The 25,334-nt window shown below is 48.3% G+C and overlaps 12 protein-coding genes across 12 annotated transcripts; 6 read left to right on the top strand and 6 right to left on the bottom strand.

Annotated features, from left to right (window-relative positions):
* Positions 1-87: 87 nt before the first annotated feature.
* Positions 88-993, bottom strand: N7473_003928 (glutathione S-transferase family protein; the record flags this gene model as incomplete). Its single annotated transcript, XM_057149868.1, has 3 exons — positions 88-190; positions 244-566; positions 643-993. 3 exons carry the CDS (start codon positions 991-993, stop codon positions 88-90), a joined length of 777 nt encoding a protein of 258 aa, XP_057013522.1.
* Positions 994-3,033: 2,040 nt separating this feature from the next.
* N7473_003929 (SDR family oxidoreductase) lies at positions 3,034-4,291 on the bottom strand (the record flags this gene model as incomplete). Its single annotated transcript, XM_057149869.1, has 6 exons — positions 3,034-3,158; positions 3,228-3,378; positions 3,433-3,632; positions 3,694-3,857; positions 3,923-4,181; positions 4,237-4,291. The coding sequence occupies 6 exons, from the start codon at positions 4,289-4,291 to the stop codon at positions 3,034-3,036; spliced, it is 954 nt and encodes a 317-aa protein (XP_057013523.1).
* A 731-nt stretch (positions 4,292-5,022) lies between these two features.
* Positions 5,023-5,651, top strand: N7473_003930 (uncharacterized protein; the record flags this gene model as incomplete). The annotated part of the gene is made up of 2 exons (XM_057149870.1): positions 5,023-5,082; positions 5,154-5,651. The coding sequence occupies 2 exons, from the start codon at positions 5,023-5,025 to the stop codon at positions 5,649-5,651; spliced, it is 558 nt and encodes a 185-aa protein (XP_057013524.1).
* An 803-nt stretch (positions 5,652-6,454) lies between these two features.
* N7473_003931 (cytochrome P450) lies at positions 6,455-8,130 on the top strand (the record flags this gene model as incomplete). Its single annotated transcript, XM_057149871.1, has 4 exons — positions 6,455-6,818; positions 6,875-7,075; positions 7,131-7,876; positions 7,936-8,130. The coding sequence occupies 4 exons, from the start codon at positions 6,455-6,457 to the stop codon at positions 8,128-8,130; spliced, it is 1,506 nt and encodes a 501-aa protein (XP_057013525.1).
* Positions 8,131-8,162: 32 nt separating this feature from the next.
* N7473_003932 (transcription factor domain-containing protein) lies at positions 8,163-10,219 on the bottom strand (the record flags this gene model as incomplete). The annotated part of the gene is made up of 5 exons (XM_057149872.1): positions 8,163-8,527; positions 8,578-8,873; positions 8,932-9,038; positions 9,099-10,119; positions 10,191-10,219. The coding sequence occupies 5 exons, from the start codon at positions 10,217-10,219 to the stop codon at positions 8,163-8,165; spliced, it is 1,818 nt and encodes a 605-aa protein (XP_057013526.1).
* Positions 10,220-11,009: 790 nt separating this feature from the next.
* N7473_003933 (HAD-like domain-containing protein) lies at positions 11,010-11,726 on the top strand (the record flags this gene model as incomplete). Its single annotated transcript, XM_057149873.1, has 1 exon — positions 11,010-11,726. One exon carries the CDS (start codon positions 11,010-11,012, stop codon positions 11,724-11,726), a length of 717 nt encoding a protein of 238 aa, XP_057013527.1.
* A 575-nt stretch (positions 11,727-12,301) lies between these two features.
* On the top strand, positions 12,302-13,097 carry N7473_003934 (uncharacterized protein; the record flags this gene model as incomplete). The annotated part of the gene is made up of 2 exons (XM_057149874.1): positions 12,302-12,392; positions 12,451-13,097. The coding sequence occupies 2 exons, from the start codon at positions 12,302-12,304 to the stop codon at positions 13,095-13,097; spliced, it is 738 nt and encodes a 245-aa protein (XP_057013528.1).
* Positions 13,098-13,582: 485 nt separating this feature from the next.
* N7473_003935 (glycosyltransferase family 69 protein) lies at positions 13,583-14,932 on the top strand (the record flags this gene model as incomplete). The annotated part of the gene is made up of 3 exons (XM_057149875.1): positions 13,583-14,170; positions 14,237-14,462; positions 14,517-14,932. 3 exons carry the CDS (start codon positions 13,583-13,585, stop codon positions 14,930-14,932), a joined length of 1,230 nt encoding a protein of 409 aa, XP_057013529.1.
* Positions 14,933-15,090: 158 nt separating this feature from the next.
* N7473_003936 (uncharacterized protein) lies at positions 15,091-16,401 on the bottom strand (the record flags this gene model as incomplete). The annotated part of the gene is made up of 1 exon (XM_057149876.1): positions 15,091-16,401. The coding sequence occupies one exon, from the start codon at positions 16,399-16,401 to the stop codon at positions 15,091-15,093; it is 1,311 nt and encodes a 436-aa protein (XP_057013530.1).
* A 1,366-nt stretch (positions 16,402-17,767) lies between these two features.
* N7473_003937 (HPP family protein) lies at positions 17,768-18,568 on the bottom strand (the record flags this gene model as incomplete). Its single annotated transcript, XM_057149877.1, has 2 exons — positions 17,768-18,268; positions 18,362-18,568. 2 exons carry the CDS (start codon positions 18,566-18,568, stop codon positions 17,768-17,770), a joined length of 708 nt encoding a protein of 235 aa, XP_057013531.1.
* A 1,713-nt stretch (positions 18,569-20,281) lies between these two features.
* On the top strand, positions 20,282-21,947 carry N7473_003938 (arylsulfotransferase family protein; the record flags this gene model as incomplete). The annotated part of the gene is made up of 2 exons (XM_057149878.1): positions 20,282-21,223; positions 21,282-21,947. The coding sequence occupies 2 exons, from the start codon at positions 20,282-20,284 to the stop codon at positions 21,945-21,947; spliced, it is 1,608 nt and encodes a 535-aa protein (XP_057013532.1).
* Positions 21,948-23,019: 1,072 nt separating this feature from the next.
* On the bottom strand, positions 23,020-25,205 carry N7473_003939 (CAZyme family CE10; the record flags this gene model as incomplete). The annotated part of the gene is made up of 5 exons (XM_057149879.1): positions 23,020-23,270; positions 23,320-23,722; positions 23,795-24,381; positions 24,467-24,650; positions 24,825-25,205. Coding segments are annotated over 5 exons (1,659 nt in total), but the record flags the coding sequence as incomplete, so codon positions are not given.
* Between the last annotated feature and the right edge of the window lie 129 nt (positions 25,206-25,334).

Here is a 25,334-nt window from a genome sequence, read left to right on the forward strand (position 1 = left end):
GCAACTCGATATGACTACCGGACAAAACAGAACAAGAGCGCTCAAATTCCCGTTCTTAAGAAATGACTGTGGCCTATCTAGACTTGCTTAGTTCCAAATCTCGTAGTCTGGGAAGTATTTTGTGTGGATTCTTCTGGCATAATCAAGAAGGGCCGGACAGCTCTTCACTTTGGCCTTCGTTTCTGGGGCACTAGGGAGAAGTTAGTTGAAATTCACCATTTCAAGGGTTTAAGAGCTACTAACGCGTCACAAACGAGGTTAGATGCAATGAAGCCGAAGACGGTGGCATCAGCCTCTGTCGGGGCATTGCCACCAAGAATCCAGAAAGGTTTTTCCTTGTCGTCGGGGTGGCTCATTTCGCTCGCATAGTTGTTGAGTGTATCCCAGGTCTCATCACGAAAACTAGCAATCTCATCTGGGCTGAACTTTAAGGTACCTTGACCCTCCATAGTTCTCACGGTCTTCTTGTAGGCAATGTTTCCGATGATGACTTGGAGGGGCCAGGGTAAGGCCCCAAAAATTTTGGATCGCATTGTGTAGTAGTTCAGCACCCATCGCTCATGACCCTATGACAATTGATTCGTTAGCTTCTGGTAGAATTCATAGACTGTTGTAGCCAAGCTCAAAAATAGTTCCCTGTACCTGGTAGAAGTAGAGCTTATCCTCTAACAAAGCCCGGATCGATAGGTCCCGCAACATCGAAGACGCTGTGAGATTGCTGTTGAGATCCTCCAAATATCCCGATTCAATCAAGGCCCGAGTTATCAGGGCTGAATCGGCCAAAGTCTCATTGCCATTCCCGCGATCGATCGAAATATATGGGACTTTTCCGCGAGGGGCCTGGATGATCGACCCAGATTCCGTTCGATAAGAGATGTTACCGAATCGAAGGCGAGCTTCTAGCTTAGTGACGAATGGCGACCACACGAAGCATCCTTTGTCGGGAAACCCGCGGAACACAGTGAGGCTGATCGGCGATTTGGCGGCGGTCATTCTGGATACGAGAGCGGTTGTGCTGGATAGGAAGATTACAATTTACCTCGGTGCCCGGTCGAATATGCGAGAATTGAAGATGCTGCAAGAATAGAACGAGGTGTGCAGGACTGCAGGTACAAATACAGAAGAAGAAGAAAGTTCTTGTACTACCTGCAGCCGGCTTCGGGCTCTGAGGAACGAGCGAGCGTTCACTGCAGCCGCAAAAAGCGAAGCCTTGGTAGGCACATCCAAATAATCTAATTTACAGCAATTTTCGGGCTGAATTCTCCGGCTCCAGGAATGACTCACGTCATGAGTGCTGTGACTCGTGAGTGTACAAGGATCAAGGGCTAATCGAGTGTGGCCCCAAGGCGATTCAGCATCGGTGTTTGGCGAACGGCCGTCTCAAATACATAGAAAAGGCACCGTAGAAAGGGGCCAAAGTGCGAACGTGGGGCCAAAGCGGGAGATCTCCGTATAGATCGCCGGTCTCTGCGGCTTTTAGCTTTCATTTTACCTTCGTATTGCATTATTATGGTTACTTGAATCCTCCAGCCACCGAATTCCCTAATTGCCTAGTTGTATTCTTGCCCACATTTAACATTCCCAATTGGGCTGCACACACACAGCTTCATAATCTTGACATTTATACAGTAATTATCTACTATTGAGCGTTGGCATACATACAGTTACGGTGCACAAAGAAGTCAATGACTGCACACGCACCATTCTGTGGCGAGTAAATCCTAATTGGCGAGGGAAGATAAGCACAGGCGCGTAGAAAATATACTTTGTACTGAAGTTGAGAGAAATGGGACATATTATTGTTCAGCACTTTTTTTTGCTATCTTAGCTGCTATGTGCTTAAGCTAATAGCTACTGCGATAACCACGGCAGCTAGGAAGCAACAACAATCGCATGTCGCATCATTCACATCATTGGGTAGGAGTCACACATCTCTACTAACTACCTTCAGACCCGCACGTGTTATGACTTTGTACCACTGACTCTCCGCTCGTGAGCGCCTAGGAAAACCAACATTGAACATTGAGGGTCAAGACAGGCCGCCTAACAGGGCGTCTTAGTAGTTATCCATGACGGCCATTTCATTATTTAGAATAAGTGGTTCCAAATTTGTTGCCAGGACCAGCCCTCAAAGAAATCTCGCACGTTCTCTTGTCACACTGGCACGGAGATCATACAGAGGGAGTCCCCAATCTCATCGCCTATGACCCTCGTCTCGCCTCCCATATCTACAAAAACCAACCGAGTCCCGGCCAACAGCCCATAACCAACGGACAAATTGTCCAAACAGAAGGCGCAGTGATCCGCGCTGTATTCACCCCCGGCCACGCAGTGGATCACATGTGCTTTATCCTAGAAGAAGAGAACGCCATGTTCACGGGAGACAACATCCTCGGCCACGGTACAGCGTCGCCGAAGATCTCGGCGAATATATGAAAAGCCTAGATATCATGCGTGCTCAGAACTGCCAATTCGGATACCCGGGGCATGGCATCAAGATTCTCAATCTTCCGCGCACTATCCAGTTTTATATTCGGCATAAGGAGTAGCGCGAGCGTCAGATATACCATGCCTTGACGAAGGTTACTCGCACGGATGGTAATGCTAAGGGTAGCTTGACGGCCCGGGAGCTCGTGCATTCGTTGCATGGAGAGATCCCTGAGGAGCTTTTTAAGGATGCGTTCGAGCCGTTTATAACGGAGTCGCTGTGGAAACTTGCGGAGGAACGGACGGTTACGTTTGAGGTTGTTCGGGGTCAACGGCAGTGGTTTTTGAATAAACGGGCCTGGATTAGCTCGGCTGCTTGAGGCTAATGCTGTGCGAATCGAGGTATCTTTTTTCCAGTGCCATTTTGGACATTCAGTCGATTTTGGAGTAAATTCAATGAAATCCAAAGAACGTGTCACGTTTAAAATGCGGGAATATTTTTGTAATGCATTCAGGCGGTCTCTATTGAACTGCAGTACGGCCACCGAGGATAAGAAAACCGTAGCATCCTTCTGTTCGGACGATTTGCTATTATTTTCCACGCGCTCAAAGCTTCGACTTCTTCTTGCCCGTCACATTGGCAACCTCCTCTCCGGACAAAAGGAAATCGGGGTATTGCAGGTTTCCGTTGGTCGCAAGGCCACCGGACATGCGCCAGTTCGCACCGTCGACTTTAGGTAGGTATGTTAGATTGTATTGCACTCTATTAAATTCGACCACACTGAGCGTATTTGACTTACCAACAAGGGTCTGGCCGGTGACATAGCTACCACCATCAGAGAAAAGATAGACGGTCGCATCCGCAATATCGCGAACGTGCCCGAAGCGACCAAGAGGCTGGGCCTTGGTGTAGGCAGCCTTAGCGTCGGATGGGAGCAGACGTTCCAAGCCCTGGATATCTCGTTAAATTGCAAGCTCATAGAAATGGACTTCTAGTCATCTCACCTCTGTCTGGGCGATAGGGCCAGGGGAAATAATGTTAGAAGTCACACCCCGAGGTCCGTATTCAATGGCCACGGCATTAGACAAAGAGTCGATGCCGGCCTTGGCTACCGAGACATGGGTTTGGAAGGGCATGCCGCGGTAGTGGATAGTTGCGCTAACGAAGATGATTCTACCACCGGTTCCACCAGCGGCTGGCTGGACTGTCTCGGGTGTCAAACAAAATTGCGGGTCAACTAGAAAAGGGGGGGGCTGTCGACTTACGGGTCTCTGAATCCATTCTGTGCTTACCGCCAGACTCGACCAGGTAGGGCAGAGTGGCCTTGAGGGTGTTGTAAGATCCAATCACGTCAATATCCATGACAGACTTGAACGCGTTGACTGAGAGTTGCTCAATAGAGGCGAGGAAGTTACCTGCAGCGCCGGCACTGTTGAGAGAGTTAGTACAAGAGGCATGAATCTAGACGCGTCGTTGGTTAGAGGGAAGACATACATGACATAGTCGATGCCACCGAGCTCCTTGACACAGCGCTCGGCGGCGCTCTTCAAATCGTTGAAGTTTCGAACATCAACGGCGCCAATGCCAATGACCTTGGCTCCAGGGCGGCATGTGGCAATATCCTTAGCGACGCGCTCTGTTTTCTCGACATTGCGACCGATGATACAGGCGTTGGCTCCGAGATGAACCAAGGCGCGAACCTGGGCACTACAGATTGTGCCTGCTCCACCTGTGCAGAAGATGACCTTGTTGGCTGTAAAGAAGAGTCAGTTGTTGCGTGTTCAGTCATGGCCGAGGGGGAGGCTGACCGAAGATTCCCTCCTTCCAGATGTCGCTAATGTACTCAGACTTGGGGAGAGGCATGATGAAGGGTATTGTGAGAGAGGACGTTAATCAGAGTTAGCAAGGGATCATGCAGATAGGACTGAATAGCTAAATAGCTGACGTGAGAGGTGATATATTGGAATTTACGGAGGCCAGCGTGCCTCCGTCGCCTTTTCCCCACACGGCGAAGTTGAGCCTCGGCTCGGTCGGGAGAAGATGACTGGTTTGTGCCGCTCGGTCGAGCATTATTGCAGAACATAAACGATCAAATTAAATGATCAGACATGTTAACTACACATTTACCATGGATATGAATAGGCATAATCTACTTCCCCATCTTTTTTACTTTCCGGGGTAGCTGTGTGTTATGGGGTACCTGATATGGGACTCTCAGAGTCCCAGCGCCTAAGCAGGACAAAAAGCGTACTCAGAGTGAGCCTTGTTCATAGAAAGATGCCTGTAAAGAAACACCTCGATCAGTATTCTTGTCCTATATATGTTATTAGGCTATAAGCTACAGTATTCGACCCATCTTGTCCTTCGACAGTACGGGTAGGCTACGGAGTATTCGGGATGAAGAACGTGCGGTCGCTGATTGGATGGTGCGTGCACGTCACTTCCACCCAAAGACTCTCGAGGCTCCCAAATATCCTCACTCTCGCCATCCATCTCGGGATTTCCATTTCGCTACAAGCTACCCAATTTCGTAGCCTATTGCGCGTCCTTCTTGACTCAATTCTTGCCGGTCGCGCATTTATTCCACCGACGTCATGGCCTGCCCCATCACCATCTCCAAGTTCGTCGGCACGGTATCGCTCGGCCTGCTGACGGTAAGTAGATCACCACTACGAGCTTCAATCGATATGATCTCATACTAATACGTTGCGATCAATCCTCCCAGGGCCTATCATACTCCACCGCTACCATTACCATCCCCTCCCTCCAGCTCCTACCGACCGCTACCACCGCCTCCCGCTGCCTCAATGAAGTGAAGCGCCTCAACCGCAAGCATGCGTTGCGACTCTCCAGCCTTGCCAATACCTGCCTTCTTTTCGCATATTGCGTCTCTCCTCCCCGCCGTCAACATCCATTCCTCGTCTGGATGTGTGTTGCGTCCACAGTCAGCTCCTATGGCCTGGACCTCTGGTTCAACCGACAGATGGGCCTGAAGAATTGGTTCTTCAGCATCATTTACGATACTACATGCGTGTCGCTAGGCAAGCAGTCATCGGCCAAGAAGGATGATGATCTCGTTGTCGTCGAAGCCGAAGAGGATGTAAACGGGGAGAGCGTCCGGCGCGAGATGGACAAGGAGCGCCGCCTACAACGAGCTCGGGCCTGGCTCTCGGGCATTGCCTTGTCCGTGGGAGTTGTCGGTCTGTGGGGAGATAAGAAGTGAAGACGATGATACAGTGTGCGTATCTTCTGTGTTGGTGCAGGTGCCTGGTGGACTGGTTTCCAGCAAGCCATGATCAACGGATCTCATATGTCTCTTCTTTTGTACGTTGGCGCTATGGTGAACAGGGGTGGGGGCTTGTGGGATTTTCCTAACTTCTAAATGTTTGATCGCTATTTTGTACAAATTCATTACACCTTGAGTCCTTTTCTACATTTGACTTCACACAATAATCTGCTCTAGCTCCTAGGCCAATGACCTTGTTCATATCATATCGGGGAGGGAGTATGCATATTCGGACTTCCTTCGCTCCAAGGTTTCGGTTCAATCCAGGCTCAACAAAAATCCATTCTAGACTGGTTTCCCATGACCTTCCTTGATGGCGAAGCCAATGTTATCTTTTTTCCCCCTGGATTTGTGAACGATTCGCAGTTTTGCGTTGACATTTAGTTCTACCTCCGCCATGGATAACAGAGCTGAATGATCCGTCCCATCTGGAGCCACAACAGGCAGGTAGACTACATTCTTACAGCATCCACCCAGACATGCTAAGCATATCAAACCCTCCGACCGATAGCGATCAGGCCTCCGGATTATCCGAGAGACCAATAGTAACTTCAGTAGTGAATAAGTGACGCAGGGCACGCCTGACTGCGAGAAAGTGGTGGTGGGGGTGGGGCGGAGCCTGGGGATTACATTCCCCGCGTGGAAGTATCCCCAAAATCGAGAGTATAAAAACTCATCTTGAGCCTTTCGGATCACATATGAATCAATCAAACCTTTCATCGGATACTGTGCTCTTCAAGATGAATGCACATCTTCTGGTCCTTGTTCCTGCCTTTTTTCTAGCTCTGCAGCTACTCCTATGGCTCAGTCGAGCTCTCTTTTCTCCTCTGAAACACATTCCTGGTCCATTCTGGACTCGGTTTACCTCCTTATGGTACTTTAACCGTGTGCGCCATGGGCGATTTGAGCATGAAAATATCAAGCTGCATCAGCAGTACGGTTCCGTCGTCCGTATAGCACCCAATCAGTACAGTATCAGCGACATTTCTGCCATCAAGACGGTTTATGGAGCCGGCTCGCAGTTCACCAAGTCAGCCTGGTATGATGGATGGAGACATCCAAAGCTATGGACCCTATTTACGGATCGTGATATCAAGCGACACGGTAACCCGGACCCAAGCCCCTTATATTCTGAGATGTATTCGCTCACTATGTTGAAGGCGAGACTCGAAAGCGATTCACCAACTTGTATGCCATGAGCTCGCTTGTTCACTATGAACCACTCGTGGATTACTGTGCGGACTTGTTCGTCAATCGCCTCAACGAATTCGCTGAAAGCAACGAGACCTTCAATCTTGGACATTGGTTTCAATGTTATGCTTTTGATGTAATTGGAAATATCACATTTGGCGAGCGTTTCGGTATTTAATGATCCTCATGACCCAGTTTTACCTTGTTGGTCGCTAATTTTCTCAGGGTTTTTGGACAGGGGTGATGATATAGACGGTGCTATTGATGCCGTCCACAAGGTGACGATGTATAGCAGCCTGGTGGGAATTTATCCTGAATGGCATCCACGTCTGTTTGGCCTGCTCAGCAATTTTAAATGGTCCGGTGCTGGCGGAAGATCCTATATCCTCAAATTCGTACAAGAGAAGATTCGAAAGCACCAAGAAAAGAAGCCCGATACTGAAACAGCGGACACTCTTCGAACACAAGACTTTGTGGAAAAATTGATGTTGGCACGCGAGAAGAACCCCGAGAAAGTCACAGACTATCATCTTCAAATGATGGGTCAGTCCAATGTGGCGGCCGGATCTGACACCACTGCTATTAGCTTGTCAAGCATTATGTGGCATCTTTTACAGAATCCAGATACTTTGCACAAGCTCGTTGCCGAGATTGAGAATTTCACTGCAAGGGGAAACGGGAAGATCAACTTCAAGGAAAGTCAGGATATGCCGTACTTCCAAGCTGTCATGAAAGAAGCACTCCGGATGCACAGTGCTACTGGCTTGCCTATGTGGAGAGTTGTCCCGACCGGAGGTGCTGAGATTGGCGGGCGGTTCTTCCCCGAGGGCGCTATTGTGGGTGTCAATACCTGGGTCGCGCACTATGACGACCGTGTATTTCCCAATGCGAAGGTATTCTGGCCCGAAAGATGGTTGGAAGCAGAAAATGAGCCTGAAAGGTTGAAGGAGATGAACCAGATGTATATGCCGGTAAGTCACAAGCTGGAGCTATCCCAATTCAGAACGCAGTGGCTGACTTACTCCCTCAGTTTGGCCTGGGCTCTAGAACGTGCATTGGCAAGCATATCTCGATTCTTGAAATGTCAAAGCTGATCCCGCGCCTTCTTCGGGATTTCGAGTTCACCCCCTTGAGAAAGAACTGGACTACTCAGAACTTCTGGTTCGTGAAGCCCACGGACTTTGAGGTCCAGGTAAAGAGACGGACCAAAGAGGTGTTGGGGTGAAGACAATGAGTTTTCGTTGTATGAAAAAAATCCTAGCTCATACCAAGATTCATTCTTCGATACTGCATGATAAGCCCATTCACATCACCCATATCTGTGTGATCATATCGAGAGAGAGCTTCGCTCTTCTCTTCCTCTTCATCATTTTCATCATCGCACTCGTTCGTAGTTGACTTAATCTCGTCCACCATAATCCTAGCCAACTGCCAGAACTCAGAAGCTTGGCGAAGAAACCCAACTTGCTTCCATAAATTGTCGGGTGTGTCTGGCAACCCGACATCCTCCGGAACTCTCTCGCACCAGATACGATGCCAGTTCTCAAGCCCTGTTTGCACAGGCGCTAGCGTTGACTTGAAGACGAGGGAGTTGTGGAGATGAAACATCAACGAGTGGATTGCTTAGGGCGAAGTTAGAAGTTTCTTGGAACGGCACCCTCATATCACTAACCTTGAACCATTGTAAATAAGTTGAATGTCCCTAGATAAGAATATTCTTGGACAAGATCATCATCAATTGTCTTTTGACACACTCTTCGGACAACTGAAACCACAGATATCCGGTTCTTCCAAAATCGAGTCTGTGCCCAAGCACGCAATTCTTTGAAGCAATCTTGAGCAGACTCAGCTTGGAAGCATGATTCAGGACATGCGACATCCATTTTTAGTTCGGAAACTACCATTCGAGGAGGTGTATTGTGCAGAATTGTTAGCGCGGCATCGATCAAGAATATGTATGTCATCGTCCTAGATATGTCAGATCCTCTTCCTTGAATTCGAAAGCAGGGAGTGGCCAATTGTTTACCTGACTAGTTCTTCTTTCTCTACAAATTCTCTCCACCAGCCCTCTGAAGTCTGGTCACATTGGAGGTCACGGTGAGAGGCTGTCTTGGGTCCAATACTCCTTGTCAACTATGCGCCCGTTAGTCTCAGTTCAACTCAATCCATTTTCTAGTAGGGTCAGTATCTTACCGCCACCATAGAAGCATGTCGATGGCGCCTGCTTCTCACCTGTGCTTCGGCCGATCCCTCTCGTTTCTGAAGCGAGCAGACTAGATATGATGCCTGCAAATGCTGTAGTTTTTCCTTCATGCTTATGTCGGTAGCTTGATTAGCTGTTGTCTCGTCTTTAAAACACTCGTGGCTGAATATGAGTTCTTCGGTACTATCCATCCACTCCCGAGCAGCTTCTGTATCACGTTCCCGTGGGGAGAGACAAGCACCGATGATGAGCATAACACACAATAGTGGCGACGAGGCTGAAGGAGCGTCGAAGAGTGGTTTATGGACAATAGGACAATGTGGATACCACAACGACCAGAAGTATTCCAAAAAGCGATGGATATTTCCTGGGGAGAAAAAGGTTGAACACCTTGCTGATACGGCCGGTGACCATTTCATAGTAATAGAATCGTCTTTATGTCTGTTGGAGGATATTGATTGGAGACTGTCGACAATTTCACGCGATTTCAAAGCAAGTTCATCTCCGTCGGCGTTGGTAGGGACTCCGGAATTACCCTGATAGAAAGTGGACTGAGTTGGTAGTGCATTCCCCTCCTCGTTTAGCAGCTTTGCATCGTAGGCTTCGGCCACCATGTTTTGCCGTCGAAGAAAGGACGGACGGTCGGTAAAAGTAGATAATCCTCTTGCACTTGTGAAGTATGCCATATATTCCAGTTTCTCAGCTGGGAGAGTATCCGAGGTGATCCGGGGGAACAAAAGGAAGTCCAAGGCTGAGAAATCCAGAGGTGAAGGCTCATTGGCGGAGGGACCGCCGGACAGGCCTATCATATCGTCAAATAGGCCATAATCATAGTCTCGAAGTCCATGCATCTGTGAAGCAGAATCAACTGTCGAGGCCTGTGCCTGACCAAGAGCATATTGAGAACATCGCGGACGTTTAGTGTCTCTGTCATCTAGCTCGTTCTCAAAGCTTGTATCGTGAAGTCGCTCCCGAGATTTGCAGGTTCGCTCATGGCGGCGGAGCACGTCCCTAGTAATGATGGTCAGGCACCGATCTTGTGGAGCATTTTCTTTTCTTCTTCAAAGTTAGAGAGACGATACTTTCTGTTGAACGCATGGCTGCAGAACATGCAGGTGTGTGGCCGGCTGTTGGAATCTATCAGGCTCTTCCAGGTAAGCAAACACCAAGATGCCTGGCGGGAAAGAATAGACATACGTGCAGCCGTATGTCGTTTCAAGTGCTCAGGACGACTGAATGTCGCGAGGCATATGGTACACCGCCATTCTGAATCCATTCACCCAATAGTCTGGCTTGCCTAGAGTAGGAGATATAGTGAGTGAGACGAATACTGGTAATCGTCAACTTCGGTCCGGTAGGAGGAAATAATAGTGCGGAGTGCCTTCATGCGGGGAAGTGGAGCCGATGTCCCGACCTGTCCGTCCATCGGTCGGGGTACAATAGTCGGGGCTACCCACTGATCACTATCTCAGAGCTTCTTCTAAGAGGCAGTTTTACTTATTAGCTTACGCAGTATTTATTACAGACTTTTGACGATCTGCTGGCTCTTCTAGTGCATTGTTATGACATCCGATGAAGGCTCTAGGCATTGCCCCGCATATTGCGTGAAATGAAGACCAATCGGACACGGCAACTAGATTTTTTAAGAATGCTACCCAATCTGTGCTTACCTCTGTCGATGGCAAGGCTGAGAGTAGATCGATTGCGATGAGATCATTCTCCCAAATTTATCAGCAGCTGCTTATAAATATTGTCTTCGGGCTCCTATTTAAGGCCAGACTTGGTCATTTTGAGAATACCAGGCTCTTCAATATAAGCTGACTGATTGGGCAATCATTATTTCGTACTCAAAAACAAGTTCCATCAACAAAATTACCAATCAAGTGTACCCGGTTGACAAAATGACTACACAACAGGGCAAAATCAAGGCCGTCTTCTTCGACTTCATGGGAACATGCCTAGACTGGCACAGCAGTGTAGTGCAAGCTTTTCCCCCTGCGATAGACAACAAAACAGCGTCCGATCTAGCTCTCGAATGGCGGAAGAATTATTTCCTCGCAAACAATCAGCGATATCTCCAAGGTCTCGCTCCCGAAGACATTGATATCACGCTTGCTCGTGTACTTGACGCAGTCCTTGGTCAATTCCAGGATGTCAAGGCCCATCTCGATACAAACACTAAAAAGCGGCTTGTCGAAGCCTGGCATTCGCAGCCAGCTTGGCCCGAGGTGCAGCAGGCGATACAGAGCATCCGCGAGGATCTTGGACTGGAAGTGTTCGTTCATGCCAATGGAACGACCCGGCTTCAACTGGACCTTACTCAGTCTTCTGGGTTGAACTTCAACATGTTGTTTTCCAGCCAGCTTCTGGGTGTGTACAAGCCTAGTCCTGAGGCATACCAGAAGGCATTACAATTGGTCAAGCTTCAGCCAGAGGAAGTGGTGTTGGTTGCGGCACATGCCTACGACCTACGAGGTGCTCAAAACGTTGGTCTGAGGACCATTTACGTACATCGATGGACAGATGATATTGATGAAGATATGGAGAAAGTTAAGACCGAGTTTGATTTTTACTTGGACGATATGAAGAATCTTCCTGCTACGATTGCGAGGCTATAAGTGCAGACATATGCTAAGGTTGTTCATTGCTAAACGCCGCGACCACCCAGCTAGCAGCTCAGACAATTCATATGAATACATCAACCTTACAGTCCATCGTGTCGCCCACTTCCCCTTGTCTTGATCCGAGCATCCTACGCATGTATCCGGTAATCATGCAATGGTCCGCACTCAGGCGCGAGCAGCCCACCTAGAATGGTACACGTGACTATGGTGAATATTTTGGGAGTTTTCACTTGACCGGATACCATTGAGAATAATGACTGCCTGTTTCATTAGTTGTTGATTATTCTGAGCTCCTTCGGACGTCAATTCCCACGCAGGGTCTAGGAACCCTGCGCTAGTGACAGCCGAAATGACCGAATAAATTAAACCAAAAACGCTAAGGAGAACGCGGAGGGTCGGAAATGAGACCCGTGGCGCGCCGTTGTAACATGTTTTGATGAAGCCCAAGAAGGGGCCCCTTAGAGCCGATGATGGTTCTTTTATGAGAGCTCAATACCCTTGAGAGAGCTAGAATTTCCTGTGACTAGTATTTTCTGTATTTTTTTTTTTTTTTGCCAATCTTGACAGTCATGGGCAACTTCACCATCGTCAATGGCCAAGTCTACACGCCAGGCCTGGCCATCATTGACGCCCCACAACCAAACACGCCGCTTGGAGGAGGCAAGCCGACCTGTCAAATGTGCTCAAAGAGACCATTGAGACTAACACGAATGCCCAGAAAACCTTCAGGTTGCGATCGACGTCTCAGGGAATGGCAAGCTCCCCTGGCCACCGTCCACGCAATCCGCTGATTCACCGACCCTCTTTCACAACATCACCCTTTTCTTGACCTCCGAAACCCTATCGCACAATTTCACCATCTCCAATGGCACCGAGCCGGCGAATAATGGCACTGGCTATGTTGGACCCGTGTTGGATCAGGAACCTTCGTCCACAGTGAAGCATGTCAACTGGGTCTGGCCTAAGTGCCTCGTTGGTGATGGTACGAGCAGCGATGGATCGGCCCGCGGCGCGTACAACATTTCCATGCATCAGTCTTTCCGCTGGAATGGCAGCGACTATTATACGGTGTTTGACTTGCCCATTTCGGTGACAAATAGCATCTCGGAGAGCGCCGAGCGGGTAGACTGCGCCTCCCTGGAGAACAAACTCCTCAACATTGCAGAGGTTGAGAGGAGTTCCGACACGCTGCCAGGACAGCCATGGGTTCAGGCGGGAGCGAGCACTGAAACTAGCACTGGGTCGAGCGCATCGTCGACGAAGACGAGTGCCGCGGCGGGTGTGTTGAAGGACAAAAAGAAGTCAATGATGCTTCTTGCGACCGTCGGAACGGCCTTCAGCGTGTTCCTCCACGCGGCGCTGTGATGACGCGGCGAGTCTTTACCCCTTGATTTTTCAACCCCATTTGTGTTAATTGTTGTTTTGAGACCAATATTTCGCATTTCTGTTAGGCCGTTTTATAGAGAATATTAATTATCATCGTGAGCATCAGTTTAAAGCACATGAAGTGACAGGAATCACGGATCGGCAGCCATCAGCTCTGTACCGTAGATCTGATCTCATCACAGGCGATCTCCCTCGATTAGTCGTCGGAAGTATGAAGGGCTTCTTTCAACCTTGGAATTTGCCCCCTTGAATTGCGCTGCCTTTGACACGCCAACCCACTCGAGTCTTGGATGTCTGGGCAAATTCTAGGCACAAAGCATCATCCCTTTCTTCTCCTCATTCTTCTTTCCGGCCATATCCGACCAGAAATCCACTACAATATGCAATTCCACTCCACATCTTGAGCCTCTCGCCGTCCAGCTGTCCACTGACCACGCTGCCGCATTTTGCGACGTCCGCTCCTTATGAAGAATCTCTTAACCACCTATCCGCGATCTTTCCGCCGGACATTGATTCGAAATCGTATCGTCCGCTCGCTACTCATCCTCTTCATAGCCTGGAATCTTGTCGAACTCCACCTGATCCTCCGCCGCATCTCCCAAACGGACATCATCTACCGCGAACAACCCCGCCGCCATGAAAGGATATATATTGCGATGGTCAATTGGAATAATGAATTCATTCTACGAAGCCACCTGAGCAAAGCGATCACAGAGCTTTCATGGAAATTGGGGCCGGAGAACGTATATATCAGCATCTACGAAAGTGGCAGTTATGACAATACTAAAGGCGCGTTGGTCGACCTTGATGCGGAACTGGATCGCCTCAATGTACCACGGAATATCACCATGTCAGACACCACACACGCGGATGAAATAGCCGCCCCTCCGGAGGGCGAGGGTTGGGTTATGACGCCGAGAGGGGAAAAGGAGCTCAGGCGGATTCCATATCTCTCGCGAGTGCGAAATTACAGTCTGGAACCGTTGCATGAGCTAGCGAAGCAAGGAATACATTTTGATAAGATACTGTTTCTCAATGACGTTGTGTTCACAGTAGGTAGGACCCAATCCAAGTGGAGATTCCTGGAAACGATACTAACGAGCTTAACCAAAATCTAGTCAAACGATGTCTTTGAACTCCTTGATACCAATGATGGAGACTATGCTGCGGCATGTTCATTGGATTTCTCGAAACCACCCTACTATTATGACACATTTGCTCTCCGAGATGCCCACGGCCATGAGGCCGTCATGCCTACTTGGCCATTCTTCCGCGCATTTCCATCACATTATGCTATGAAGAACTTGCTGCCCGTACCAGTGAAGAGTTGCTGGAACGGCATGGGTATGTATTTTTAAAATCGACTTGTTTTCCGAGTCATAGCTAATGTTCATGCAGTCGCAATGCCTGCTGCACCTTTCCTGGCGAACCCACCCCTTCGCTTCCGGGGTATTCCTGATTCCCTGGCATCTTCGCACCTCGAAGCCTCTGAATGCTGTCTCATCCATGCAGACAATCCACTCTCAACACAACACGGAGTCTATCTCAACCCTCTTGTGCGTGTTGGCTATAACACTGCTGCCTATGTGGCTGTGAACCCTATATTGAATTGGCTGACTCCCAAAACAATCCTACAAGGATTGTGGTTAAACAGGATACGTCGCTGGACGACGTTTCCTGGCTTCAAAGATAGATCAATCCACAATCAAGTAGCCCGTTGGGCCAACCTGACTCCAGATAACAGAGAGCCCGGGGATTTCTGTGTTATCAACGAGATGCAAGTCCTTGACCCGCGGGGATGGTACCATATATAGCTACAATTTAGCACAAGAAATTTTTAGAATCGTTCAAATTTCTACATCAACTCTATCACATAAATGCTAAGCCGTAGATCCTGCCTAACTTCGCGCGCCTGTCTCACCACCGCGAAACCTCAATTCTGTTCGGCGAACCTGACTTTCTTCTTTGGCCCCTAGTGTTCCCGGATCTTGTCATATTCAGGAATCGCCCATCGCTTCATCCACTCCGATTCCAGAACCTTCTTTGCAGTGGCGCGCTCCTCGGGGCGGTACTTCAGCATCGATCGAATCATCAAGAGGAAAGCTTTCTTCTCCCCATCGGCCATTGCTTCCCACCCCCTAGCTCGTCGAGGCTTTTGCGCCGCTTCATCAAATCGTGTTTCCATATCCGGATATTCCTCCGGATGCTTTGTTTTGCAATCTTTGTCGAATTGTCGACGTCGAATTTCATACTTCCTTCCCCAATAAGACCACCATCCTGGAGGCAATTTTCCCAAAACGGAAACTTGTTCAGCTGTGATATTTTCAGTCTCCTTTGAGAAATAGCTCTCAAACAACGGGAACCAGGCGACTATGTCCCACAGCGAGCATGCTACAGTCCAGATATCTGAAGGGAAACTCAGGAGTGGATCTTTCTCATGAAGAGCTTCCGGGGGCTGATACGCACGCGGGACCATTGAGTTGTGCCGTGCTTCTAAAGAGGGCTGGTAGGACTCTCCAAAGTCGATGAGCATAATTTTGGCATCAGAAAGTCTGATCTCGTCGCTAGTCTTTCCCATCCAGACTGATTCGATGCACTCTGAGGGAACCGCAGGGGTCAATTCTTTGCTATCCTCGCGTACAACAGGTACGCGCATAGGTTTCCCAAATTTCTCGTAGAGGGCGTCGACGGAAAACTTATTGATGTCAAAGGGCAATCGGAGAACGACATTCGACAAGTTCACATCACCATGGACATATTCCTTCTCATGGACATGTGCAACAGCAATCACCAGTTGAGCTGCCATGGCTCGAGCAACATCAAGGCGAAACACTCCCTGATGACACTTCAATTTTGCGAGCGATAGATTTGCTCCCCCGACAGTAGTTACATAGCAGGGATGCTTTCCGTTAGGTCCGTCGATATCGAAGTTGTCCAAGAGCGGAGGAATCACAGATCTGATCGTACTGGTATCAAAGGTGATAGTATGTTGGAGGCCTTTTATCGAAGTCGCTTCGAGTGGGTTCGAGTGTTCAGCGCGACCGACTTTGATTGCGACAAATTGTCTCGAGGTTTGATCAACGGCCAGCCAGATGGTTCCATATGTTCCAAATCCGAGTTTGTGAACGATGCGATATTTTTCATGCAGGATGTCGCCGATTTTGACGGGGTGATATCCGCCTTTTTCGTAGTACTCGAGATCTTCGACTCCTTCTAGAGGAACGTAGTCGATTTTGGGCTGCTTGCCCTTGTCTTTGCCAGGAGGTGGCGCCGAAGCTGCCATATTGATATGACTTCGATGGTGTATGTATTCTGGGAGTTGTAAGTTGAAGAGAAGATGGTGAAAGGAAGAGATTTGAAAGAAAGCACAAATGGGAGAGAGACTAGTATGGTTAAGAGTGTCAACAGCACCTGCTTCGTTTTATCTCTCCAGACTTTCGTAAAATTCGCATAGTTCCATTTATTTCGAGATTCGATACGCTTGAGGCTGAGAAAAGAGCACACAGTAATATCAAGGTCCGTATTCATGACCAAAGTTGACAATCTTTATACGAAATGGAAATATCCAAGCCATGCTGATGATAGAGCCCCTATAAACCAAGAAACGTAGTCAACAGCACTATGGCTGTATTATCTCTTAACTAAGTCTTCGAATCCACGAAGGAGGTCCGGTTTTAGATCATTTACATGCGCAACTCCGATACTCACCCGAATGGATTGATCCCGCAAGAAATTGAACAAACCGAAGGCCTCGTATCCTCGTATCAATCGCTATGTTGAAGTAATGGAACGCAGTACTCAAATAAATCGGCGGGGCGACAGCTGACCCCTGTGGAACATTGTCCGCGTGGAGAGCAAAAGTGGCTAGCTTCTTGTTTGCCATTGTGGTAAGTTGCTTCAAGCATGGCTATAGGAGAATTGAGGCCGATAATGATCCTACTGTTATATCAGTGAACCGGTCAGTCTACATTTGATCGCCATAGTTCGTCAGAATCGATATAAACTCCACTCTGACTCATGCTTAACGGTTATTATCGGTCACTCCACGTTCTAGAAGCGCCAGTGACGAATCGCACCACTTGCAGATTGTACAATACCCCATAAAGAGAGAAATTTTGAAAAAAGCTGATTCTAGTAATTGGTAATTGAAATTTAATCGGTGTAGAGTTACCAGGAGCAATTTGTGGCCAGCTGGTCTGGATGGCGGATAAGTTGAGCGGTACGGCGTTTGCTGTGTATGTTCACGACCTCCCCTATCCGATCGTGATAAATTCGAAGAGAATATTTTAAAATTGGTTTTGATTTTGGTAATTACCCGGAACTATATAGAAGGGAATCGCCGCGATATGACAAGAAAATTATAGAGGTAACCGTGTACCCTGATACGTTATTCGCCAGAAGTAGTGGCCATCGCGGTGGCTATCGCGGTGAACCCGCAGAGATTTACCCCAGTTGATCGAAGCCGCGGCGTACTTTCTCGCGTTTCCCAAAGGTTAATAATCCCACCAACCCAGTTTATTATCTTTCTTCGGTACTTGACCTGTGGTCACAGCCAGAAAAAAAGATAGACTGCTAATTCCAGGGGAGGCCAGGCATGATCTTCCACTTTTAGGATGTTGGATGCATGTAATTGCCGCATCTTCAAACCGTTATACAGAATCCTTAGGCAGCTTCTCGTCTGAGGATGCTGGGTCCACCATCAATGGTGCACCCGGAGCAGGCCCTGGTGGAGGTGCAGGTGCAGACTTTGGCGGCGCAGGCGGCGTAAACCAAAAAACTGGATACCGCCGATGCATATTATTGTTCAATAGCAGAGCACAGCACATGAGCATCGTAGAAGAAAGCAGAACAACCGGTAAATAGTACCATGAGAGGTTCCAAACTTCATCATTGGTGGCTGGGAGCAGCGCGGTAGCACCAGCAGGTGGGTGAGTGGTCCCAGTGAGCTGCATGACAACAATCGCGATGGCGGTCGACAATGAGGCTGCCAGCCAGCGCAGGGACTCAAAACGCTCTTGGTCAGGCATCAAACTGAATAGCTTGGTGACGCAGATACCAATTAAGGCGCTGAAAAAGTGGCCGAAAATTAAAGACCGAGGCTGCGCAAGTGGGCTTTCAATAGCACCGAAGACGAGAACTGCTGATGCGCCCTAAAGATTTTTAATCGAACCAGTCAGCAATCAAGGGTCTAAAGCAGGCGGCGCGGTGAGTCAACCAAGGAGTTTTTTTTTCTTCTAACTCACATAGGATGCGATAATGCCAGGCACATGGCGCGAAGTGAAATAATGCGAGTAGTTAAAGATGCCCTGTACTACGGAAAGACCGCAGAATGCAGTAATGAAGGACCATGCGGCGACCTTCCAAGTTGCGAGTGGTTTCGGAGTTTCGGCACGGTATCCAAGCCAGTGGCTGATCCACGGCGGGAGGCGAGAAAGACGCGACTGTGGCATCAGGACGTAGCTACCGAGCCGGTATATGATAAAAAGTTGAAACCAAAGCTATAGTATTATCGAGCCATCTGACGAGAAAAAAGAAATGAGAAATTGGTTATGACTTCAAACCAGCCCTGCGCTAGCGCCACTACTAACAATGAGGAGAAAAGAAAAGTTCGTGAGGAGGCGCGCGTGCGGAGAAACGCTCATTTTGGGTGTCAAGTGGGTCATAAACCCTTTTCCTTTCACGTAATGGGAACAGCTGCCCTTAGCAATTGCATTCGCCGTCTCCAACTAATGCGGAGTAAGGGGTACATCCAAAACATGAACATGTTTTAAGAGCCATTTTACCTTGATCTTATACCGTGATAGATGTGGCAGAAGGGGCTTCATTGGCTAGCCATAGATTAAACTTATCGACGACTTAAGCGCCTTGAATCCCGGTTCCATACATTAGCCTCATCAGAAGTGGGAACATCTTCAGATTAGCCAATTCGGGACGCATTGGATTTACCCCACACGGTCAACGTGAGCTCTAGGTAATGATCAAATTCAACGTCAACACTAGCGGAAGTTTGATTAAAATATTAGAGTCATACTCGCTTCAAACACGCTACATTTCATAAGTACTGAGTCTGATAGATCGGCTTCGAATGTATTAGGAACTTTGTTGAGATAATCTAGTATCCACTCAATTCATTATTGATCTATTCCTGCGCTGCGGCATCTTCATTCTGAGAGTTAACGACGGCGTCTTCTACGCCTACGCGCAGGAATCAAAAGGGGAAATCAGTTAATCGGCCAATGCAGAGATTTCTAAGGAAGCAGGACGGAAAGGGGAAAGCAGAGGCCTCTGATAGGCCGACAGATCTAGGCGCAGGGCCTGGGCAAACAAGGAATCTGCCGATGGGAGGGTATCTCCATTAGTCAGTTCTTTGCCAACTCTGATCTGATAAGATGAAAGTCTGATAGTACCTTGCTTGACGAGAAAACTCCATGTCAAGCGTTTCTAGGAACTAGCCATTTTCACTCAACATTGACCCCAGGGGGTTTCTTCGGCCGTTGCGTGCTCTTTGCTCTCTTCAAGCTTCCCAGGGAATATACCGTAGTCTAACAGTGACGGGGGAAATTAGCGATCGGCTCGGCAATCAACAAATGGCGAGGAAAGCGCTATGATCAAACAGGGAAGGCTAGTCGACTTTGCCTATCTGGTCTACGTACTGGCCATAGTCACAGACAGGTGGGTCGGTCTGGCTTCTCACGGTCATCAAATTGAAACCCGCCAGCTTCATTCATCCGGGCTTCATAACCCAGTATTATATGCACTCCTGCCATCCGAGTGGGGCTCTTCAATGTCGATCTATCCTCTGACAAGCTTTCCGAGGCTCCACGAGCTCCAGGATTGTGTGCCGTCATTGCGCAATACTTCAAACGAGCACGCAATGATTTTTTATGCTCTCCAGAAAACCAACATCCGAAGGCCACCGGAGATTTAACCGTGATAATCGTTATAAGGCTAATTTAGATTTTCCTTCTCATTGGATATTTTAGTCTTACTAGAATGATGGTGCCATCTATCATGGCGATGATAACATGTTTAGTGCAGCTCGCTTATACAAAATGGCAATTCTTTCGGGAATCAACGCAAGCTTCAGATAACATACTGGTGCATATAAAAGGGCAATATTCCGGGTACCAGTATGTTTGATATGGCTCAAGTCTTCTCTAATAATGCATTACTTCTTATCTACCATTGCTGTTGGGTGGTTTATAGCCCCAGCACCGGCACTTGCTCGCTCGATTGGCATCGGATCGGGTAGCTCGACTCTATGCGCCACAAACGGGCGCCAAGTCACCCACCATGATAGCAACATCTGGCCTTGGCAGACCTATCAGTCTTCCAACATCACGCCACCGTACCTGACAATTAATCGTACCGGCGAGGATCTAGCATCGGGCCTGCTCTTCATTGGTCAGGAAAATGATGGCAGCACAGGTGTGAAGCAAGTATCGCCATTCATTCTGACGCATGACAATGAGCTTGTTTGGGGTGGGCCCGAGGGCGACTCTTCCAATTTCCGACAGCAGTATTGGGGTAATCAGTCTGTGATCACCTTCTGGATTGGCACAGGCAAGGCCGCATATGGTGCCGATGCTGGCCGAGGCTGGGGTAAGGTGCAGATCTATGATGATCAGTACCAACTGATCAAGTCGGTGTGCCCTCGGCTGAACCTGACTATGCCAACTGGCACAACGACCGATTGTGATGCGGATGTGCACGAGTCTTTCATCACCGAAGACAACACTATCTTGGTGACGGCATATAATACAACCCAAGCTGATCTAACCTCCCTTGGCGGTCCGAAAGACGGGTGGGTGTATGACTCTATCGCAGTTGAGATCGATCTGGCTACGAATGAGCCGGTCTTTATTTGGAGCCCCTTGGCTCACTTGGACATCAACTCAACCCATGAAGAATACTCCTCGTCTAGCCAGACTGCGCCCTTCGATTGGTTCCATATCAACTCCGTTCAGAAGTGGAATGATCATTATTTGATCAATTCACGACACCTATGGCGCACTTACCTTGTCAATCGCCAAGGAGAGGTTGTTTGGTACATTGACGGAGAGGACGGTGGGAGCTTTGAGAGCTTGCCAAACGACATCACCTTCGTAAGTACATTTCACAGCGCGATTTTTATGAGACCTCCTCTAACCATCATTGATTTAGTCTTGGCAACATATGGCGCGTCTTCGCAACGTTTCATCTACCCAGGCCCTTATTAGCTGGTTTGCCAACGACCTTGACACAGCGACCAGCACGGTTCCTTCCAAGGGCCTCACGCTACGCCTTACACTTCCTCCAAGCCCAGAGCATCCGCCTGAGTTGGTCACTAATTTCTATGATCATCAATACCCAGTCTCATCTGCTGCAGAGGGCTCGTTCTTCCCATTGCCCAATGGAAATACCTTGATGGGGTACGGCGATGAGCCATATATCAAGGAGTATGGCCCCAAGGGAGATGTGCGGTGGTCAGCTCAATTTGCTGGATATGATCTTGGTCAAAGCTATCGCGTCTATAAGCAACAGTGGCAGGCAACACCGTCAACCAGACCAAGTTTGGTGGTCACTAAAGCTGTTGCAAATGATGATCTGAAACAATGTGCGGGTAAATCATCCTCTCTGCGAGGATATGTCAGCTGGAATGGTGCCACAGCCGTTGAAAAATATAGAGTCTACGCTGGTATTGACTCCAGGTCTCTCCAAATTCTGGGTGATGTCGACAAGAAGGGTTTCGAGACAAAGTTTTCGCTTCCAAGTGGGATCAAGGTTGTGAAGGTTGCAGCAATTCAAGCGGGCAAGATCATTCGCAAGTCAGCAATTGTGCGTGTTTGAGGACAAATACATGCCATCTAGATAAAGCTCGAGCCTACCCTGCTCGGTTCCAAGACCTTTTTTACTTTTATTTTTATTTTTTTTCAAAATGAATTATTTTTCAGATTGTGATTGCGTTGGTCGCCTCACCCAGACCTCCTTGTCTGAATTTGTCGGAACTCCATTCTCATGGGTTGGAGGATCCCTTAGCTCCATGTCCCACAAATTAAGCCTGTGGCTGCCACGATCTCCATTTCCAGTAAATAAATCAAACTTCCATCCATGCCTGAAACACTTAATGCCCGCTCCATTCGGATTTTCAAGGTCCTCGATGTCGAAAACATTGCCTTGCTTCAGTGGGAAGGATGAGTGTGGGCATTGCTAGATAGAGTAAGTAAGTAGTAGAACCAAGCCGGCGTTCGGTTCTCAACACACATTATCAACGGCATGCATGAATCCTCTGTATTTGAATACCAAGACTTGATCACTTAGATCTGATAGCCGGTTCATTTTCGCCTGGTCTGTATTCTCTGACCTGGGAATGCTAAGAGTCTTACAACCTGGTAAGACTTTGCAGCCATTGTTGTCTTGACTGATATCAGGAAATGAAGATACCAGCCCAACCATTTGCCAGGCATTCATCTCAGTAGATTGTTCGGAGAGATTCATCATACCTTGTGGGAGCTCTTGCGCTCAAGCACCCTCGGGAATTTTATTGGTCGGCAAATGCTCTTTATAGCCGTGCCGACGGCAACGGAATTCGAACTCCACGACCCCGGTAAAAAAACATCTAGAAAAGTCAAAATCGGACTCCTCGAAAGACCACACTCAAAACGCGATAATAACTCATTTCATATAGTGTGTTCCATATATTGTGCATCATCTTGACCGTAATAGGTATAGAATGTTGGGTTGGCCTCGCATCTGAGCGGGTACCACCACAAACCCAGCACAAGCATGGGCCAAAGGGTATCTTTGAGGGCCTTAAATGACCTTATAAATGGCTAATAGAGCGTTATAGATGCCAGATAGTGAACATCTTTTTTGTCTTAACCAAGTATGATCAGAAACTAAGACTCTCTCGCTCATTTGCCATGCATGTAAATAGTACCTCGAGAATTCAACATGTAATGACTAACAAGACTTTCCATTTATAGCAATAATATACAGTAGATAAAATGTCTTGGATGTTATTAGGATAGATTGGCGAAGTCTTGTCTGCGATCCTGGATTGAGAAGGTTACAGCTGCGCCAGGAGAGTTGCACATCGCTGCGCCGAGTCCTTGGTGCCCACAAAAGACACGCTGGGGTCATTGTTGAGACCTATTTCGGCAAGTGTCGAGGCTGAAAACTGTTAGAAAATAATCAACTCCTTTAGTTTGCTTGAACTCACCCGCTGGGTTATATGTTGGCCACCCCAGATCTTTTAGCCCGTGTTCTGGATCAGCGACAAACGCCCCCCAAGCTGAGCGCATCTTGTCCTGGAGCTGACACTGCGCATTAGACTCGGCAATACCAGTGATCTCAGCAGACTCTCCAAAGATCATGTTAAATTCAACACCATGATATGCCCCACTGGTGGGGTAAAGACGGGTATTGTCCCAGTCTGCGTTGTATTGGAATCGCCAGGCGGGAGTGCGTCGGCGGCTTCTGTCTGCGGCTTCGAGGTTAGACGGACAGAAGAAAGTTTGCATATTGAAGTCGTCCCATTGCTGATCTGTCAATATAGATCCCTGAGCGTAGGCGGCAATTTTGTAGAATCCAGCCTCGTTTGCATTGTGTCCAACCAAGTAAGGCTGCATAGGGAAGAGAACTGGTTAGCTGCAATACAAACCCGTCGGGGTATAATTGTAGAATAGTCGACTCACAATGCGGGCAAATTTTCCTTGCTGCGAAAGAAGAGTGTAGTTTTCGAAAACAGTAATGCCGTCCACAGTAGGCTGGAAGGCCGGGGCCTTCCTCGCAGGGTTTGTAGTTGGCACTTTCACAGCACTAGCAGCAGCGAGAATGGCACTAGCATTCTGCTTTCTCATGCACGACAGAACATCCCCTGAAGACCCGCAGCCTATCTGGCTAGAGACTGCATACCAATGACTTGCTGCGGTTGTCTTGTTGTTGGTTGGGAAGCTGAGAGCTGTGCCAGAATGCGAGATCAGACCGGCAACAAGAGGCTTCGAAGGGTAAGCATATGCCCAGTAGTCGACGGAAGCACTTCCACAGGACTGGCCAGATATGGTGATGCGGTCTGGGTCGCCGCCGAATGCACGAATATTCTGCTTAACCCATTCAACGGCCAACCGTTGATCCAGAAGGCCCAGGTTAGGAGGGTGTCCCGGTAATCCAGGGAACCCGAAAATGTTCATGCGGTAGTTGACCGTCACGACGATTACATCTTCGGCGTCAGCAAATCCGCCTCCGTAGTAGAAAAGAGTATCAGTCGTGCCACTTGTCCATCCTGTACCAGAAGTCAGAACTATGCTCCGAGATGAAGAAAAAATGATCGATGGCAAGCCAAGCAGCAAAGCGAAACAAAAACATACGGCCCCCGTAGAAATGAACATAGACTGGCTTGAGTCGACTCGAGTCTTGCTTTGACCAAATGTTCAGAGTCAAGCAATCTTCGCTCTGGGTGTTGTTGTTGATAGCTGCGAAGGCCTCAAAAATGCTGTCAAATTGTGGAGTTTTGTCGGGATAGTTGACCAATTTTGACACCGAGTACATGCACTGGCTATATTTCTCTATGAATCATGGACGGATTCAATCAATTACTCGGGACAACACTCACTTTCCCTATAAAAGCTTAATGTCAGATTGTGCGGCTCGCATGCTCGTGAAAATGCGGTGGGGATTGGATTAAGTTCATAGAGATAAAGTATGAACGATAAGGTGAGATCTTACATATTCCGAGGCAACATGTAAACCCCTAGGCGTGTATGCTTGAGGCGGTGCGAATCGCAATTGGCCGACCGGGGGCTGCGCGTAAGGCACCCCCAGCCATTCTGTAACACTGGGGTTCTGTACAGCCTTGTGGCCCTGGATGACTCCTTCTGATCCGAGATGAGCTTGTTGCGCGACAGCAACCGCTGCGATGGCCAACCAAGCTACTTTCATGGTTCCCTGTTGAAAGAGAGTCACAATTAAATACGGGGTTAAAGAAGACGAGGGGGACAGAGTGAACAAAATATCGGGGCATGAGAAATCCATCAATGCATCTAAATTAGCGCGGACAGGGTTCACAAACCAAGTGGGGCCATTGAAGCCGTAGAAGCCATCGACGGCCTGTTATGACAAAATGAAGGTTTATTAATACAGTTTCATGTTCATAACAATTCCATTTGGCCCCCACGGAGTCCGTCCAAAGTCGCATCGAATAACTAAGCAGATACGAGCACGGGAAAATCCTTCAAG

Source organism: Penicillium subrubescens, assembly GCF_028828155.1.
Source record: "Penicillium subrubescens strain IBT 31985 chromosome Unknown utg000002l_segment0_segment0, whole genome shotgun sequence".
Taxonomy (NCBI): domain Eukaryota; kingdom Fungi; phylum Ascomycota; class Eurotiomycetes; order Eurotiales; family Aspergillaceae; genus Penicillium; species Penicillium subrubescens.